Raw genomic sequence first — 13,602 nt, forward strand, 5'->3', positions numbered from 1 at the left:
AACTGTTCATTTCATAAGTCAGTAGTATTCATAATTGCTGCAAAGCTGCTTATTTTTCAGATAATTAAATCTCCCTTGTTTACGCCTTTCTAGACTAATCAATCTCAATATTTAAAAAAAAGCCACCCCCACCAAGATGAGTGAAGCCAGTTGATGCTAGAGTTTTATGGAGAACATCTGACTGGCTCCAACCATTCTCCATAGATTTACTCAGAAAATCAGTCTGTATCTGGTGTGACCACCATTTGGATGTCATATCAGGGTTCCACAACCACTCATGACTCCCTTTATTCCTCCGTGTTGCACATATGTACTACTTAGGCTACGTTCACATTGGCATTCCGCCAATGTGCGTCGCTGTTGCGCCCCTATGTTTAACATAGGGGACGCGTGCGTTTTTTGGGTGGCGTTTTTTGACACTTGCATCGTTTACGACGCTAGCGTCGGACGCAAGAAAACACAACAAGTTGCATTTTCTGTGCGTCCGATTCTCGTCAAAAAACAACGCACGCGTCGCAAAACGCGCGCGTTTGTGTGCGTTTTTTGTGCGTCGCCGACGCAGGGCGGCGCAACGCTAGTGTGAACGTAGCCTAAATTAGGCAATTGCATGATCAAGCCAAAGCTGGAATGACAGCTAGCACTGTAATGTAACTTAAGCAGAAGTGCTCCTTGTACCCTTGGTGTGGAAGAGCAGCTTGGTGCCATCAACCACTTGTTTCCCCCCCCCCCCCCCCCAATCGATCATTGCCCCCTACAGATTGATGTAGCACAAGTAGGTGGCCCAAACTGTCCTGCCAAGCCTAGGTTGCACAAAATGTCTGCACAGACAGGTTTAAGGGACATCATTTGTGACACTAGATAATACACATTAATTACACTTTATTATTTTATCCACAACACATTGAATTAGACAAGACCTCAGGACAACCATAAGCAGTTTTTGCCATTTTTAGTCCATGTAAAAAAAAAAAAAAAAATATATATAATTGGCTTTAGACAGTTTTACTAATCATAAAAAAGAAAAAAAAAGTTCATGTCAAGCCATTATTAAAATGTAATAAGGCCATAGAAGTCTTGAAGAAATTGCCTTGAGCATAGGGTACCCTGCTACCGCAAGCTGCTATTTTCCCAGCTTATCAGGAGACAAAGCAGGTATACGAGAAGCGCAGACTGGGTGAGCAAGAATTGTAATTGGAATCTCTGAGGCACTCAATTGACGCTGGTAGCGGAAAGGTTGAAGTAAAGAGCGCCCCATCTCTTTGTGCTTGACACCTGCCCACTGAGCACAAGGCGCAGAAGCAGATGGCTGCGTAGGTAGCAGTTCAGAGTCATTTGGAAACCTCAAGTCTGAGACCTCTAAAGAAGGCGTGCGCTCTTCCAGTGCAGAGTTTATTTCAGAGATCTCCCACATAGGTGAAGCTGGTTTCTGTTGTCTAATACAATTAAGAAGTACTTCCGTATCTTGTAGTTTTGAGATGCTAATATCTATAGCTAGAGGGTCAGTGGTCTCCAAGCCGTCATCTTCCTTACATGGTGTAGACACTTTGTCTCCATAAAAGACCCCTACAATTGAGTTATTAAATTGGTTAATAGTTTCAGATATTATGGACGACTGTTCAAAGACTGGACCTTCAGGATTCAGTGGCGATCTGGTAACAGCCGGTCCACTTTCTTCTGCACTCAGCCATGGCTTTCCTCCTCCACTTCCCAGAGGTGTTACATCAGGTTTTTGAAAAATTGGGGATTCATCAGACTTTATTCCATGATCTAGGTGGTCAAGTGTTGAGTAGGGCGAGGAGTTACCCCGCACTGATGCAATAAATCCCAAGTCCATAAGCTCAGTCAGTGTGAGATTGGAGTTAGTCAGGAGGAAACTTGCACCACTGTTATCCAGGCCAGAAAACATCTTATTTTCAACTTCAGACCACTACAAAACAGACAGATCACAAGGTGAGAATATAGCAAGTCAGGGTCAGGACTTGTTCACATAAGCTGAAAAAAGTGTTGCTTCTCTAACCAATATTATGGCTGCAAGTCTGGCAGACTTTGGGCCTTACGACCAGAGCCAAAAGCCTCATGGCTATGAGGCTGTTAGGGTACGTGCACACGTTCAGGATTTCTTGCAGAAATTTCCTGACAAAAACTGGACATTTCTGCCTGAAATCCGCATGCGTTTTTTGCGCATTTCCCAATGCATTAAATAGTGGGAAAAATGCAAAATTAGTGAACATGCTGCTTTTACCGCAATGCATTTTTTTTCATGGTAAAAAGCATCATGTGCATAAAAATTGCAGAATGCATTCTAAATGATAAAAACGCATATATATGTATCCTATCGTGAAAAAACCTGAACGTGTGCACATAGCCTAATGGCGACCCAACAAATGTCCACTACATGGGTCTAATAACTTGTCCTGACCTACACCGAAGCTTGGAGTCAGTATAGTTTACTTGCTCTGCAAGTATTGACCATCACCTGATTACTAAGCTTTGTTTCTGGGCCAATCACATTTATTGTAAAGTCAAACAATAAACCTATTCAGTTATTGGAGCATGACAGGCTACTGCTTATAACAAGGGTACTACTAACCTGCCAGTTTTCTGAATTGTTAAAAGGGTATTCCCCATCCCAATATGTAGTAAGTGTAACATTATTAGCAAATACCTCCATTATGACATTAGTATAGTTATTCCGAGCCACCATGTTGCTTACCCCAAGTGCAAGACGTTGCAGTAGGTTAGATATACATGTTACCGAGTTACAACCACTCAGTGACAGCAGTAAACCATGGATATCTAAACTACTGCAATGCCCCACACATCAGTTAAGCAACATGGTGAATCAGAAGAACTACATTTCTAATTAGACATCATCCACATCTATTGGGATAGAGTCTTGGAGATAGGAATATGCCTTAAGTTCTAGTTTACAGGAAGAATTAATTCCCATGAATTGTCAAAACAGGCTGTTCCATAAAAATAACAGGTTAGCGTTTACCACACTTGACTGAGGATGGGGTACAAAATCTACATCAAGATGAAACACTTCAGAAAATACAGAAGCAGAGCATTTTGAGGGCTTCATTGGGGTGGAAAAAAAAAAAAAAGCCACACACTATCTTGTAATCCCATTCAAGAATCAGATCCTAATCAGCAGCTCACTGCCCCCCCCCCCCCAACCCAATTTACATTGAAAACAGAGCATACTGCAGGTTTAGTCATAGTCCAGCATCATACTTTAGGGACTCACCACAGACTATACTAGCCCACAAGTATTACTGAGAAGGGGTTGTGGTCCTACCAGTCAAATTTTCAGCAATCAGGAAACAATCTCAGATACACAGGAGCATTCAACCCCAAGTCTGGGTGCCCATGATCCAGAAGTAGCAGCGCTTTGGATGCAGCACATATCCACTGTATCCAAAGCGCTACCGTCTATTGAACACAGGTAAGTCTGTATGTGTTCACTGAACCATGCAAATTTACCACATTCAATACATTTCTATTGATGCAGTTTCTGTTGCAGACTAGCATCTCCACAAGAAACATTGACATGCTGCAGTCCTGAAAGACGCACCGTGTGTCAGTGTCCACAGGTGACACAGGCATCTGAGGTTTCTTGAAATCCCATCCACTATGCTGTGTCACAGAAGGCTGCCACAGGTTTGACATTGCATAAATACACAGCCTCAGACCTACAGCACCTCCAGATCATGGGCACATACCCAAAGAATACCCTTTTAGTTTCTCCACACTTAATACTGTTGAGAGTATGCGACAATCTAACCATCAACACCCCCACTGCTCCATACCATCTTCCCACTTACCTTTCACTGGCTACCTCTGAACTCTTCTCTCACAATGTTATAGAAACTTTATATAGGCAGTCACTCACCTGAAATCAGTTGAAATCAGTGCCACACCTGCCTATTCCAGCACTATTGAGAGATCTGACAGAAACTAGATCTGGGTCTATCAGGCTATATTCACACATTCAGTATTTGGTGAGTTTTTTACCTCAGTATTTGTAAGCCAAAACCCGGAGTGGGTGATAAATACAGAAGTGGTGACGTGTTTCTATTATACTTTTACTCTGATTGTTCTGCTCCTGGTTTTGGCTTACAGATACTGAATGTGTGAATGTGGCCTAATAGAAACATGTCACTACGTCTGCATTTATCACCCACTCCTAGTTTTGGCTAAGGCTACTTGCACACTAGCGTCGGATTCAGCGCAATGCGTCGGTAATGTTACTCTATGGGACAAAAACACATCCTGCAAACAACTTTGCAGGATGCGTTCTTTCCCCTAAATGACGCATTGCGACGTATTCAAAAAACCCCAGTGTGAAAGTACCCTAAGGCTACTTTCACACTTGCATTTTTAGCAACCCGTCGCAATCCGTCGTTTTGGGCACAAAACGGATCCTGCAAATGTGCTCGCAGGATGCGTTTTTTGCCCATAGACTTGTATTAGCGATGGATGGCCACACGTCGAGTCCGTCGTGCGACAGATCCGTCGTGTTTTGGTGGACCATCGTCACAAAAAAGTTCAATGTAACGTTTTTTTGTCCGTCGCGGCCAAAACTCCGCCCCCTCCTCCCTGGACTTTAGAATCGGCAGTGGATGTGTTGAAAAACTGCATCTGCTGCCCACGTCGTGCACAAATTTCACAATGTGCATCGGTACCTCTGCCCTATGCATAGCGACGGACCCGTACCGACGCAAGTGTGAAAGTAGCCTAAGGCTACTTTCACACTTCCGTCTTTAGAGCTCCGTCGCAATCTATCGGTTTGGGAAAAAAACGGATCCTGCAAATGTGCTTGCAGGATGCGTTTTTTTCCCATACACTTGTATTAGCGACGGATCGCGACGGATTGCCACATGTTGCATCCGTCGTGCAATGGATGGGTCGTGTTTTGGCGGACCGTCGGCACAAAAAAAGTTCCATGTAATGTTTTTTGTGTGTCGCGTCCGCCATTTTCGACCGCGCATGCACGGCCAAAACTCCGCCTCCTCCTCCACCGGACTGCAGAATGGGCATCGGATGCGTTGAAAAACTGCATCCGCTGCCCACGTCATGCAGTTATTTCACAACGTGCGTCGGTACGTCGGCCCCATGCATTGCGACGGGCCCGTACCGACGGAAGTGTGAAAGTACACAGTTACAGAGGCTGGAGTCACAGCAGCTTATGGCATCGGATGTGATATGCTAATGACACTCGGCTCCTGCTCTGCTGCGAGAGTGAGACAAGTGTCAGTGCTCAGATCCTCTCGCATGAGAGAATCACACCACAGGCGTGGAAGAGACAGGGCAGGAATCGCACTGAACTCAGGTATATGTTGTGGACAATTTCCGCTATTGTATTTCTGCTTTTTCTTCCCAGAGCCATTAGGCTATGTTTCCACGGTCAGGAAACGTTCAGGATTTGTTCCGAATTGGACGATGCCTACAGCCGCAGCGTCCAATCTGCAGCGCCCAGATGTTAGAGCATAGTGGAGGGGATTTTATGAAATCCCGTCTCCACTATGCGTGCAGGCCCACATCCTGCGGCCCTGCGTATCCGGACATGCAGAGTGCTTTCTAGACCGCAACATGTCTATTTATCTTGAGGAGACGCTCCATCTCCGCAACATGAATAACCCAGTCTATGTATAGGATGCGGTGATTCCGCATGTGCTTAATGAACACATCTGGAATCACCGCACGTACAAAGGGGGGCAGCGCTTTGGGCGGAGCAGGGTATCTGCTCCGCCAAAGTGTAGCCATTCCAGAATGTGGAAACATACCCTTAGGCCGGCGTCACACTCAGCGTAAGACAATACGGTCCGTATATTACGGCTGTAATATGCTGAAAAGTCCCCAAAATAGTGGTCCGTAGCTCCTCCGTAGGCAGGGTGTTTCAGCGTTTTTTGCGCATGGCATCCTCCGTATGTAATCCGTATGGCATCCGTACTGCGTGTTTTTCTCGCAGGCTTGCAAAACCGACATACGGCTATACAAGGGATCCATGTGTAAAAAAAAAAACATATATACTGTCTATATATATATATATATATATATATATATGTCAGTAGACACATATATGTATATATATTATTACTTCATACAGCGCTAGATAGCTTTAAAGCCGGTAATTCAATTGCCGGCTTTTGCTATCTCCTTCCTAAAACCCGACATGATATGAGACCTGGTTTACATACAGTAAACCATCTCATATCCCCATTTTTTTTTGCATATTCCACACTACTAATGTTAGTAGTGTGTATATGCAAAATTTGGCCGTTCTAGCTATTAAAATAAAGGGTTAAATGGCGGAAAAAATTGGCGTGGGCTCCTGCGCAATTTTCTCCGCCAGAGTAGTAAAGCCAGTGACTGAGGGCAGATATTAATAGCCTGGAGAGGGTCCATGGTTATTGCCCCCCCCCCTGGCTAAAAACACCTGCCCCCAGCCACCCCAGAAAAGGCACATCTGGAAGATGCGCCTATTCTGGCACTTGGCCACTCTCTTCCCATTCCCGTGTAGCTGTGGGATATGGGGTAATGAAGGGTTAATGCCACCTTGCTATTGTAAGGTGACATTAAGCCAAATTAATAATGGAGAGGCGTCAATTATGACACCTATCCATTATTAATCCAATACTAGTAAGGCCGGCTTCACACTTGCGAGTTTTACGGACGTAAGGCCGGCTTCACACTTGCGAGTTTTACGGACGTAAGAGCGCAGAAACTACGTCCGTAAAACTCGCAAAAAATACGGCACAATTATTCTCTATGCCTCTGCTCCTATCTGCCGTATTTTACTGATCAGTATTATACGGCTTTCTACGGCTGTACAAAATCGCAGCATGCTGCGTTTGTCACCGTACTGCGCAAGAAATACGCCAATGAAAGTCTATGGAAGCGTGAAAAATACGGATTACACACGGACAAGCAGTGTGACTTGCGAGAAATACGCAGCGCTGTTAGAGAGAAAAGCCGGCAATTCAGTGCGGTGTACAGTAAAATCACACTGACAGCTTACAGTAGAATAGGTAGAATAAATGTATACACATAGAATAGGTATATATATATATATATATATATATATATATATATATCAGTGAGACACATATATGTATATATATTAATATTTATTCCAGCGCTATACAGCTTGAAAGCCGGTAATTCAATTACCGGCTTTTTCTTTCTCCTTCCTAAAACCCGACATGATTTGAGACATGGTTTACATACAGTAAACCATGTCTTCTCTCCATTTTTTTTGCAGATTCCACACTACTAATGTCAGTAGTGTGTATCTGCAAACTTTGGCCGTTCTAGCTCTTAAAATAAAGGTTTAAATGGCGGAAAAAATTGGCGTGGGCTCCCGCACAATTTTCTCCGCCAGAGTAGTAAAGCCAGTGACTGAGGGCAGATATTAATAGCCTGGAGAGGGTCCACGGTTATTGGCCCCCCCCTGGCTAAAAATATCTGCCCCCAGCCACCCCAGAAAAGGCACATCTGGAAGATGCGCCTATTCTGGCACTTGGCCACTCTCTTCCCATTCCCGTGTAGCGGTGGGATATGGGGTAATAAAGGGTTAATGCCACCTTGCTATTGTAAGGTGACATTAAGCCTAATTAATAATGGAGAGTAGGGTTGAGTGAAACGGGTCGAAATTGTTCAAAAGTCGCCGACTTTTGGCAAGGTCGGGTTTCATGAAACCCGACCCGACCCCAGTGGGGGGTCGGCCATGAAGTCGGCGATCTTTTGAATCTGGAATCGGAATTCCGATCCCGATTCCCGATATGTTTAAGATATCGGGAATTGGTATCGGAATTCAGATTAAAGTGTAAAATATAGAATTAAAACAAAAAATATTGCAATACTTACCCTCTGACGCGCCCTGGTACTAACCGGCAGCCTTCCTCCTTCGAATCCGCGCTTCTAGGACCTTGCCGTGACGTCGCGGTGACGTCGCGGCTTGTGATTGGCCGCGCGGCCGCCCATGTACCTAATAGGAATATACTCACCCTCGGAAGCGCCCTGCTGCCTTCCGACAGCCTTCCTTCCTAAGATTCAGCCCTTCCAGGACCTTCGGTGACGTCGCGGGTGACGTCGCGGCTTGTGATTGGCCGCGCGAGCGGTCACATGGGCGGCCGCGCGGCCAATCACAAGCCGCGACGTCACCCGCGACGTCACCGAAGGTCCTGGAAGGCTGATTCTAAGGAAGGAAGGTTCCCGGTTAGTACCAGGGCGCGTCAGAGGGTAAGTATAAGGATATTTTTTATTTTAATTCTATATTTTACACTTAAATATGGATCCCAGGGCCTGAAGGAGGGTTTCCGCTCCTTCAGACCCTGGGAACCATGGAAACCCAATGCACTGCATTGGGTTTCGAGTTTCGGCCGACCCCGACCCCGACTTTTTTATAGGATCGGCCGATTTCACTCGACCCGACTTTTCCAAAAGTCGGGTTTCGTGAAACCCGACCCGATCCTATAAAAGTGAAGGTCGCTCAACCCTAATGGAGAGGCGTCAATTATGACACCTATCCATTATTAATCCAATTGTAGTAAAGGGTTAAATAAAACACAAACACATTATTTAAAATTATTTAAATGAAATAAAAACAATGGTTGCTGGAGTATTTTATTCTACGCCCAATCCAGTCACTGAAGACCCTCGTTCTGTGAAAGAAAAAACATAATAAACCAACAATATACTTACCCTCCGCAGATCTGTAACATCCAACGATGTAAATCCTTCTGAAGGGGTTAAAACATTTTGCAGCAAGGAGCTTTGCTAATGCAATGCTACTCCTCGCTGCAAAACCCCGGGGAATGAGTCTAAATATAGATCAATGAGCTATATTTAGCTTCATTTGCGGTGAGGCGCCCTCTGCTGGATGTTCATAGATCGTGGGAACTTACCTAGAAAGCTCCCAGGCTTCCTAGGAAAGTTCCCACGATCTATGAACATCCAGCAGAGGGCGCCTCACCGCAAATGAAGCTAAATATAGCTCATTGATCTATATTTAGACTCATTCCCCGGGGTTTTGCAGCGAGGAGTAGCATTGCATTAGCAAAGCTCCTTGCTGCAAAATGTTTTAACCCCTTCAGAAGGATTTACATCGTTGGACGTTACAGATCTGCGGAGGGTAAGTATATTGTTGGTTTATTATGTTTTTTCTTTCACAGAACGAGGGTCTTCAGTGACTGGATTGGGCGTAGAATAAAATACTCCAACAACCATTGTTTTTATTTCATTAAAATAATTTTAAATAATGTGTTTGTGTTTTATTTAACCCTTTACTAGTATTGGATTAATAATGGATAGGTGTCATAATTGACGCCTCTCCATTATTAATTAGGCTTAATGTCACCTTACAATAGCAAGGTGGCATTAACCCTTCATTACCCCATATCCCACCGCTACACGGGAATGGGAAGAGAGTGGCCAAGTGCCAGAATAGGCGCATCTTCCAGATGTGCCTTTTCTGGGGTGGCTGGGGGCAGATATTTTTAGCCGGGGGGGGCCAATAACCGTGGACCCTCTCCAGGCTATTAATATCTGCCCTCAGTCACTGGCTTTACTACTCTGGCGGAGAAAATTGCGCGGGAGCCCACGCCAATTTTTACCGCCATTTAACCCTTTATTTTAAGAGCTAGAACGGCCAAATTTTGCAGATACACTCTACTGACATTAGTAGTGTGGAATCTGCAAAAAAAATGGAGAGAAGACATGGTTTACTGTATGTAAACCATGTCTCAAATCATGTCGGGTTTTAGGAAGGAGAAAGAAAAAGCCGGTAATTGAATTACCGGCTTTCAAGCTGTATAGCGCTGGAAAAAATAGTAATATATATACATATATGTGTCTACTGACATATATATATATATATATATATATATATATAGACAGTATATATATATATTTTTTTCTTTTTGGGACACATGGATCATTTCTATAGCGGTATGTTGGTGTTGCAAGCCTGCGAGAAAACCACGCAGTACGGATGCCATACGGATTACATACGGAGGATGCCATGCGCAAAAAACACTGACACACCCTGCCTACGGAGGAGCTACGGACCACTATTTTCGGGACATTTCAGCGTATTACGGCCGTAATATACGGACCGTATTTTCATACGCTGAGTGTGAAGCCGGCCTAAAGGGTTAAAAAAAAACACACACACACATTATTAAAAATTATTTTATTGAAATAAAAACAAAGGTTGTTGTAATAATTTATTCTACGCTCAATCCTTCTGAAGACCCTCGCTCTGTAACAAAGAAAAAATAATAAACCAACAATATACATACCTTCCGAAGATCTGTAAGGTCCCACGATGTAAATCCATCTGAAGGGGTTAAAACATTTTGCAGCCAGGAGCTCTGCTAATGCAGCGCTGCTCCTGCCTGCAAAACCCCAGAGAATGAAGGTAAAGTAGGTCAATGACCTATATTTACCTTCATTTGCGGTGAGGCGCCCTCTGCTGGCTGTTCCTGGAGCGTGAGAACTTTCCTAGAAAGCTCCCAGGCTCGAGTTCATATGAGGACAACCAGCAGAGGGCGCCCTCATATGAACTCGAGCCTGGGAGCTTTCTAGGAAAGATCGCGGCCGGGTGTCAGCTGACTATCGCAGCTGACATCCGGCACTATGTGCCAGGAGCCGTCACGGACCGCCCCCGGGACATTAACCCCCGTCACACTGCGATCAAACATGATCGCAGTGTTCCGGCAGTATAGGGAAGCATCGCGCAGGGAGGGTCTCCGAGGGTCTCCTACCTTCCTCCCTGCAGCAGGCCTGGATCCAAAATGGCCACTGGGCTGCATCCGGGTCCTGCAGGGAGGTGGCTTCATAGCGCCTGCTCAGAGCAGGCGCCGGGAAGCCTCTATGAGTGCACGTCAGATCGCTGATCTGACACAGTGCACAGCAAAGTGTCAGATCAGCGATCTTACACTATAACATGATGCCCCCCGGGGGCAATGTTATAGTGTAAAAAAATATATATATTCACACGTGTAAAAAAAATTCAAAAAATTTCCGAAAAAAAAAATATTGTTCCCATAAATTCATTTCTTTATCTAAATAAAAAAAAAACAATAAAAGTACACATATTTAGTATCGTCGCGTCCATAACGATCCAACCTATAAAACTGTCCAACTAGCTAACCCCTTCAGTGAACACCGTAAAAAAAAAAAAAAAAAATGAGGCAAAAAACAATGCTTTATTATCATACCGCCAAACAAAAAGTGGAATAACATGCGATCAAAAAGACGGATATAAATAAACATGGTACCGCTGAAAGCGTCATCTTGTCCCGCAAAAAATGAGCGACCATACAGCATCATCAGCGAAAAAAAAAAAGTTGTAGTCCTCAGAATATAATGATGCAAAAATAATTATTTTTTCTATAAAATAGTTTTTATCTTATAAAAGCGCCAAAACATAAAAAAAGATGTAAATGAGGTATTGCTGTAATCATACTGACCCGAAGAATAAAACTGCTTTATCCATTTTACCAAACGCGGAATGGTATAAACGCCCCCCCCCCCCCCAAAAGAAATTCATGAATAGCTGGTTCTTGGTCATTCTGCCTCACAAAAATCGGAATAAAAAGCGTTAAAAAAATGTCACATGCCCGAACATGTTACCAATAAAAACGTCAACTCGTCCCGCAAAAAACAAGACCTCACATGACTCTGTGGACCAAAATATGGAAAAATTATAGCTCTCAAAATGTGGTAATGCAAAAAATATTTTTTGCAATAAAAAGCATCTTTTAGTGTGTGACGGCTGCCAATCATAAAAATCCGCCTAAAAAACCCGCTATAAAAGTAAATCAAACCCCCCTTCATCACCCCCTTAGTTAGGGAAAAATTAAAAAATTTAAAAAAATGTATTTATTTCCATTTTCCCATTAGGGTTAGCGCTCGGGTTAGGGTTAGGGCTAGGGTTAGGGCTAGGGTTAGGGCTAGAGTTGGGGCTAGGGTTAAGGCTACAGTTAGGGTTGGGGCTAAAGTTAGGGTTAGGGCTAAAGTTAGGGTTTGGATTACATTTACGGTTGAGAATAGGGTTGGGATTAGGGTTAGGGGTGTGTCAGGGTTAGGGGTGTGGTTAGGGTTACCGTTGGGATTAGGGTTAGGGGTGTGTTTGGATTAGGGTTTCAGTTATAATTGGGGGGTTTCCACTGTTTAGGCACATCAGGGGCTCTCCAAACGCGACATGGCGTCCGATCTCAATTCTAGTCAATTCTGCTTTGAAAAAGTAAAACAGTGCTCCTTCCCTTCTGAACTTTTCCGTGCGCCCAAACAGGGGTTTACCCCAACATATGGGTACCAGCGTACTCAGGACACATTGGACAAAAACTTTTGGGGTCCAATTTCTCCTGTTACCCTTGGGAAAATACAAAACTGGGGGCTAAAAAATAATTTTTGTAGAAAAAAAATTTTTTTTTTATTTTCACGGCTCTGCGTTATAAACTGTAGTGAAACACTTGGGGGTTCAAAATTGTCACAACACATCTATATAAGTTCCTTGGGGGGTCTAATTTCCAATATGGGGTCACTTATGGGGGTTTCTACTGTTTAGGTACATTAGAGGCTCTGCAAACGCAATGTGATGCCTGCAGAGCAATCCATCTAAGTCTGCATTCCAAATGGCGCTCCTTCCCTTCCGAGCTCTGCCATGCGCTCAAACGGTGGTTCTCCCCCACATATGGGGTATCCGCGTACTCAGGACAAATTGGACAACAACTTTTGGGGTCCAATTTCAACTGTTACCCTTGGAAAAATAGAAAACTGGGGGCTAAAAAATAATTTTTGTGGGAAAAAAAGGATTTTTTATTTTCACGGCTCTGCATTATAAACTGTAGTGAAACTCTTGGGGGTTCAAAGTTCTAACAACACATCTAGATATGTTCCTTGGGGGGTCTAGTTTCCAATACGGGGTCACTTGTGGGGGATTTCTGTTTAGGTACATTAGGGTCTCTGCAAACGCAATGTGATGCCTGCAGACCATTCCATCTAAGTCTGCATTACAAATGGCGCTCCTTCCCTTCTGAGCTCTGCCATGCGCCCAAACGGTGGTTTACCCCCACATATGGAGTATCAGCGTACTCAGGACAAATTGGACAACAATTTTTGGGGTCCAATTCCTCCTGTTACCCTTGGGAAAATACAAAACTGGGGGCTAAAAAAAATTTTCGTGGGAAAAAAATATTTTTTATTTTCACGGCTCTGCGTTATAGACTGTAGTGAAACACTTGGGGGTTCAAAGTTCTCACAACACATCTAGATAAATTCCTTGGGGGGTCTACTTTCCAAAATGGTGTCACTTTTGGGGGGTTTAAATGTTTAGGCACATCAATGGCTCTCTAAACGCAACATGGCGTCCCATCTCAATTCCTGTCAATTTTGCATTGAAAAGTCAAACGGTGCTCCTTCCCTTCCGAGCTCTCCCATGCGCCCAAACAGTGGTTTACCCCCACATATGGGGTATCAGCGTACTCAGGACAAATTGTACAACAACTTTTGGGGTCCATTTTCTCTTGTTAGCCTTGGTAAAATAAAACAAATTGGAGCTGAAGTAAATTTTTTGTGAAAAAAATTAAA

At 43.9% G+C, this 13,602-nt stretch overlaps 1 protein-coding gene across 1 annotated transcript; it reads right to left on the reverse strand.

Moving 5' to 3' along the window:
- Positions 1-1,120: 1,120 nt before the first annotated feature.
- On the reverse strand, positions 1,121-1,885 carry LOC138666738 (uncharacterized). Its single transcript, XM_069754922.1, has one exon. It carries the CDS (start codon positions 1,832-1,834, stop codon positions 1,121-1,123), a length of 714 nt encoding a protein of 237 aa, XP_069611023.1. The 5' UTR covers positions 1,835-1,885.
- Between the last annotated feature and the right edge of the window lie 11,717 nt (positions 1,886-13,602).

This window comes from Ranitomeya imitator, chromosome 2 (assembly GCF_032444005.1).
Source record: "Ranitomeya imitator isolate aRanImi1 chromosome 2, aRanImi1.pri, whole genome shotgun sequence".
NCBI lineage: Eukaryota > Metazoa > Chordata > Amphibia > Anura > Dendrobatidae > Ranitomeya > Ranitomeya imitator.

Excerpts from the sequence above, each read along its gene's own strand:
- LOC138666738 (XM_069754922.1), bottom strand. The coding sequence starts at position 1,834 with ATGGACTTGGGATTTATTGCATCAGTGCGGGGTAACTCCTCGCCCTAC.